The sequence below is a fragment of the Leptonychotes weddellii genome, chromosome 4 (genome assembly GCF_054177405.1).
Source record: "Leptonychotes weddellii isolate Sample4059 chromosome 4, ASM5417740v2, whole genome shotgun sequence".
NCBI lineage: Eukaryota > Metazoa > Chordata > Mammalia > Carnivora > Phocidae > Leptonychotes > Leptonychotes weddellii.
Window position 1 is genome coordinate 10,656,619 of NC_138372.1, and position 6,734 is coordinate 10,663,352.

Consider the following 6,734-nt stretch of genomic DNA (forward strand, 5'->3'; position numbering starts at 1 on the left):
AGTTAAAAAGATCTCAATCCACGAAGCCCAACTTTGCAGATAGACCCCTGGTGGCTTCTAGATTGTGCTTTCTTAGTCCTCTGCAGAGCATTATAGTCCTGTAAACATGAAATTGCAGGATGAAAGAATTTTTTTTTTTTTTTAAGATTTTATTTATTTATTTGACAGAGAGCACAGATAGGCAGAGTGGCAGGCGGAGGGAGAAGCAGGCTCTCCACAGAGCAGAGAGCCCGATGCGGGACTCGATCTCAGGGCCCTGGGATCATGACCTGAGCTGAAGGCAGACGCTTAACCAATTGAGCCACTCAGGCACCCCGATAAAAGAATTTTTTAAATGATGTGTAGGCATTAAGACTTAAAGTGGTCATGAAGATTAAGTAGATTACATATGGAAAATACACTTTTTAAAAATCTTTGCTAAACTGAATTTCTGGTTTTGAAATGTTCACTGAGCTATTTGGTGGAAATGAAACCGGTATAGATTTAAATGGTTGCAAATTAGGCTTTATCCTTCTTATTCTGACTTTTGGAATATAAATAAACCTCAGATGTGCCTGAATTATTTTGTCTTTTCTTTATTTTTCTCCCCTTTTAAATGAAATATTCCTGAATATGTGCCCTCTATTAGGTAGTTTTAAGAAGACCTAGTCGATCTTGAAATGAGATCTCTCCCTAGGAGACATGATGAAAATACAGGATGGAGACAGGTACACGAGCCCTGGCAATTTCTGGGTCCACGTGACTCTGTGAAAGTACATATTCCTTGATGAGGCTAGAAAGGTTAAGCTGGGCTATCATTAGACCTATGAAACTGGAATCAGGATTGAGGTGTGTTCTGAGTTCACTCAGCAGCTCAGAAGTTGAATCTTTTTAATATCAGTGTTGTTGTTGATATCAGTAATATTCAGTGCGTGGCCCTAAACACTTTGTTTCAGTCAAGCTGATTAAATACGAACTTTTTTGGATGGCTTTGGTTTACATTAAAAAGGAGAGAACACATAGGCTGTATTATAGTTACTATCGACAAAACATTGAATGTTCTGCCCTGGACCAAGTTTAGAAATGGAGCTTCAGAGAAAGGCTGTGCTTGAATGAGACATTAAACCAGGGCTTTTGATCATAAGAAGCAGAAACCTTAAGAGTCATTGAGTCTCTTCTTGTTCCTCATTGGGAACCTTGCAGCAGCAAGTTTGTAAGTCCTGCTTCGGTCCGTTTTCATACAATTATTATTCTTGTATCTAACAATTGCTACATTTAGACACTTGGGCTATGTTAATTAGTATGACAAATGTAAAATGCTAAATATTTTCTAAAATGTTGAAAAGTAAATTAAGTAATGAAGCTGGGCTATTTTCAGTTGAGTTTTATATGTGTTTCAGATTGTAGTTTTATACTTCCATTGAGAGCCTGCTGCATAATTTTTGGAACCTAAGATTAGGTTTAGGTAATTACTATTTTTGCTGGGGTTTAAAATCTATTTCTGTGTCAGTGATTATTTTTAAAACAAATCAACTTACAGACTGAAGTTCAGTCCACTTTTCTGTTTTAAAGATCAAAGAAAATGCTACTTCCCCCTGAGTTTTGTTGGCAAGTTTCTTTAGCCTTTGGAGTTAGCAAAAGACAGCTATTTCTGAAGGTGTATATAATTTTTCAGATTGTATAGTATTCAAACCCAATATTTCGGAGACATAGCTTCTTAAGTGTAGATTTTCCCATGATATATAAATACACATTAAAACACTTTGTTTTGGGGCACCTGGCTGGCTCAGTCAGTAGGGCATGCAACTCTTCATCTTTTGATTGTGAGTTTGAGACCTACTTTGGGTGTAGAGATTACTTTAAAAACAAGCAAACAGGGGCTCCTGGGTGGCTCAGTTGTTAAGCGTCTGCCTTCGGCTCAAAAAAAAAAAAATAAAAAATAAAAACAAACAAACAAAACTCTTCTCTTTTTACTCTGCCCCCATCCCACTTAACAGAAACAGAAAGTGAAAATGAATTTCGTCCTTTGGATGAAAGGATAGATGAATTTCACCCCAAAGCAACAAGAACCCTCTTCATTGGCAACCTTGAAAAAACCACTACTTACCATGACCTTCGCAACATCTTCCAGCGCTTTGGAGAAATTGTGGTATGTTGCTTTTTACAGTAAAAGCAGTTTTAGATCTTTGTCGTAAAACATAAAGCATAGTACAGATTATATTTGGAAAAGATATTTAGGTGGTGTAATAAATATTTTTCTCATTTGTCCTATGTGTTTTTAACTCCTGCTAAAAGATGATCCAGCAAAACTCACTGGGGGACTGTTTTATGTGTATATGTAAAACTGTATAATAGATATTTGTCTTTATTTTGTTTACATATATATTTTTGTATCCAGTTTTCTTATTTTTCTTTGTCCATGGGTGCTGTTCAATGCCATCTCTAGTCCTGTGGGTTGGAAGGAAAATAAAGAAGAGATAATATGTTTGTAAGAAAGAAGTAGCAGCTTAGTGTATGAGTATTGTCTTCTCACAATGCACATCAGACTACCTTGGGGGATTACTGGAATGTGGATGTCATGCCAGAAGCTCAGTTCTATTTTGACATTTTAATTAGAATCACTTTTTACATCATGTAAGTCATTGTTAAATTTAGGAATTTGGAGGGTTTTTCTGTTCCTCGTGACTCGTTGTAAGTCACTTTCTAATGAAAATAGTTTGGTTACAGTTTTGTACCCTTGGGATACATATACTATTTTGTTTTGTGTTTGAAAAAATAGGAAAATTATTTCTGTCTTTCCTAGACTTCCTCTGTATTAATAACAGCAAAGAAATTGCTGTGTAATTTTGGACTTTGGAGAATAAAAAAATGTTCTGGGTAGGGACAGCAGTTGTTAATCTTTCAGGTGTGTGTGTGTGTCCGTGTGTCCGTCCATCCAGCTATCCATCCTTATCTGGGTAGGGACAGCAGTTGTTAATCTTTCAGGTGTGTGTGTGTGTATGTGAGCAGTTGTTAATCTTTCAGGTGTGTGTGTGTGTGTGTGACACCAGTTGTTAATCTTTCAGGTGTGTGTGTGTGTGTGAGCAGTTGTTAATCTTTCAGGTGTGTGTGTGTGTGTGTGACAGCAGTTGTTAATCTTTCAGGGGTGTGTGTGTGTGTGTGTGTGTCCGTCCATCCAGCTATCCATCCTTATCTGGGTAGGGACAGCAGTTGTTAATCTTTCAGGGGTGTGTGTGTGTGTGTGTGTGTGTGTGTGTCCATCCAGCTATCCATCCTTATCTATACGCTGATGTTGTAAGCAAAAATCTTATTTTTTTTAGTGACGTAATCTAGAGAATAAAACATTTGTGCTTGTAGCTGATCTAACCTCATAGGGAGTAGGGACGAGAGAGAAGTGGTTGGTAGAAAGTCAAGAAAAAACAGAAGGTATATATTTAGCGAAACAGAAAAACATACATTTTCCTTTCTTTTTCAATTAAGTTCTTTTATCATATACTCTAATTGCAGCTGCACTGCCTGCTTCGGTGAGTGACCTGGAGTTCACCTGCCTCTGTGGGCTCCAGCTTTTCTGTCTTTAGACAGTGATCTAATAATTTGCTCATTGGCATTTATGAGTTAATTCATAATTGATAAAACTTTCAGACCTACATTTGAGTGTGGCTGCTACTTTGAATTTTGGGGCAGTATAAGAAGTTGTATTTGGACACATTAGGTACATTTTCATCAACAGGGTTGCTGAAAATGGAGTGATTATTGTGTTTTAAGAGCCATGCTTCTCAGTAAGGTGGCCACGTCAACATTCTGTTTGAAAACCACATCTCGTGTTTGCAGTTGCTTATGAGGGTAACTATTTTATTGACACACAAACTTTGGGAAAATGGTCTGCTGCTTATCGATAACAGATTATGCTATAGCTAGAACAACCTATGTGGTGAGTCTACCCACCAGTACTCTTTGGAGACCTATTTCTGACCTATCTCTTAAATGGAGTTATCCTGGGTTGTTACTTTCTACATTTTGGTGAAAATCAGCTCCTGCTTACCATTACTTAAGTAGAACTATTTTGAATATAAATTACTGCTTTTTTAAAGGACTCCTCAAATAGCTCTTTAAATGCATTATTCGTTTTGCTCTATTTCAGCTTTCAATTATTGGCTTATGACCCTTAAGAGGCTTCTATCATCACAATACTTTAGATTGTGATTTACAGAATACTTTAGATAATCACAATATGGGTCATTATTGTTTTAAGTATAAGTTTTGCCTCTCTGGACCATTTTCATGTGTAGGTAAGCCAGATTTTTACACCACCTTGTCTGAGTAGGCAGGACCACAGTGTCAGGTGTGAGTACAGGTTTCAAGCATTCTAAAGAGATAGGGCTAGGGGCGCTTGGCTGGCTCAGTTGAAAAAGCATGGGACTCTTGATCTCAGGGTTGTAAGTTTGAGCCCCATGTTGGGTGTAGAGATTACTTAAAAAATAAATAAACTTAAATAAAGAGATGGGGTTATGCCTTTATAGAGTTTCTTTAATCTAGGGATGGTGTTCTGATACATCTTCACAAAGTAGTTTGGGTATTTATATATTGATTCTGGATATGAGAGGATATATATCAGTCACCAGGCTTGGTTCCATTAGATACACTGACAGAATGAGTCTTCTAATTTAGGATTGCAAATTTTAAATCACTTTTTGAGGGGTGCCTGGGTGGCTCAGTTGGTTAAGCGTCTGCCTTCGGCTCAGGTCATGTGGGATTGAGTCCTGTGTCGGGCTACCTGCTCAGCTGGAAGCCTCCCTCTCCCACTCCCCCTGCTTGTGTTCCCTCTCTCGCTGTGTCTCTCTGTCAGATAAATAAAATCTTAAAAAAAAAAACACTTTTTGAAAACTTGATTTCTTTCTTTCTTTCTTTTTTTAAAGATTTTATTTGGGGCGCCTGGGTGCTCAATCCGTTAAGCATCTGCCTTCAGCTCAGGTCATGATCCCAGTGTCCTGGGATCGAGTCCCGCATTGGGCTCCCTGCTCCGCGGGATGCCTGCTTCTGCCTCTCCCACTCCCCCTGCTTGTGTTCCCTCTCTCACTGTGTTTCTCTCTGTCAGATAAAAAAAATTTTTTTTTTAATTTTATTTATTTGAGAGAGAGAGAGTGAGAAACAGCATGAGAGGGGAGAGGGTCAGAGGGAGAAGCAGGCTCCCCGCTGGTCCCAGGATCATGACCTGAGCCGAAGGCAGTCGTTTAACCAACTGAGCCACCCAGGTGCCCCTGAAAACTTGATTTCTTTACCATTTGTACTCTTCTCAGATACTGTATTTTAAATGGCCTGCCCCTAATAAGGATTTTAGATTGTTGCAGAAGGGAATTACAGTTGGCCCTTGAACAGCATGGGTTTTAACTGCATGGATCCACTTATATGTGAACTTTTTTTCCTTAATATTTTCTTAATAACATTCTCTTTTCTCCAGCTTACTTTAAGAGTACAGTAATAATAATATATACAAAATACGTGTTAATTGCCTGTGTTATCTGCAAGGCATCTGGTCAGCAGTAGGCTGTGGTAGTTAAGTTTTGGGGGAGTCAAAAGTTATATGTGGATTTTCAACTCCCTTGGAGGTTGGTGCCTAACCGCCCCCCTGCCCCTGCGACCACACTGTTGTTCAGGGTCAACTGTATTTCTTACGTTTTTATTAAATAAAACCTTTATTTAATATTTTTATTAGGTTTATTGCCTTTTTCTTTATTAATCTTCTCTGTATTGTTCCAGTTTTAGTATATGTACCGCTTTGAAACAAGTACAACCTTTTTGTTATAAATTTCTCTTAACACAGGTATTGTGGATTTTAAATTTTGAGTTTGCAATTTCTCTTCTGCAAAGAGCTTCACATAGGAAGGTTTTCATGGTTGTGACTAAAAAATGCTGTGTTGTGTAGTCCTTTCAGGCTATTTACAGTTGCATCACGATGTACAATTTTAACTAAGAAAATGATTTTTGGGAATATGACTTGTTTTGAGAAATTCGCACCTCATTTAGGTTTGGATTATTCTGCTTTTTTTCCTTTTGGCATGTCACTAAGTGGTGCTCATTGGCTTTTTCAGGATATTGATATTAAGAAAGTAAATGGAGTTCCTCAGTATGCATTCTTGCAATACTGTGATATTGCCAGTGTTTGTAAGGCTATTAAGAAGATGGATGGGGAGTACCTTGGAAATAATCGCCTCAAGGTAAAGGACTTTGCATAAGTTATCGTGCTGTTATGATTTGTTACGATTTGGAGGGTTTTTGTGTGTATGTCTGATTATTTAAAATTGCAGTACAGTTAGATAATCATAAAGGTGATACAATTCTTTGCATCCTCATCCTATTATACTATAAACTGAATTAATACTTGCTGGGGTGCCTGGCTGGCTGAGTCTGTAGAGCATGTGACTCTTGATTTCAGGGTTGTAAGTTCAAGTCCCATGATGGGTGTAGAGATTACTTAAAAAATAAAATATTGGGGCACCTGGGTGGCACAGTGGGTTGAGTGTCTGACTCTTGGTTTCTGCTCAGGTTGTGATCTTACGGTCGTGAGATGCAACCTCGTATCGGGCTCTGTTAGCATGGAGTCTGCTTGAGACTCCCTCTCCTTCTACCACCCTCATAAATAAATAAATAACTCTCTTATTTTATTTTATTTATTTTATTTATTTATTTTTTTAAAGATTTTATTTATTTATTAGAGAGAGAGGCAGGAGAGAGGAAACAGAAGTGGGGGGAGTGGG

The 6,734-nt window shown here is 38.0% G+C and overlaps 1 protein-coding gene and 1 long non-coding RNA gene across 4 annotated transcripts in view; both read left to right on the plus strand.

The window, feature by feature from the left end:
• Nucleotides 1-6,734, plus strand: part of SPEN (spen family transcriptional repressor) — a 95,328-nt gene that overhangs the window by 67,898 nt on the left and 20,696 nt on the right. For all 3 annotated transcript variants that reach the window (XM_081817545.1, XM_081817543.1, XM_081817544.1), the window contains 2 exons: nucleotides 1,977-2,128; nucleotides 6,069-6,194. In XM_081817545.1, coding sequence (XP_081673671.1) covers nucleotides 1,977-2,128; nucleotides 6,069-6,194 — 278 coding nt within the window. The remainder of the gene's footprint in view (nucleotides 1-1,976; nucleotides 2,129-6,068; nucleotides 6,195-6,734) is intronic.
• Nucleotides 2,135-4,375, plus strand: LOC145721188 (uncharacterized). Its single transcript, XR_014144690.1, has 2 exons — nucleotides 2,135-2,976; nucleotides 3,123-4,375. It is a non-coding gene; the product is annotated as an uncharacterized LOC145721188 (long non-coding RNA).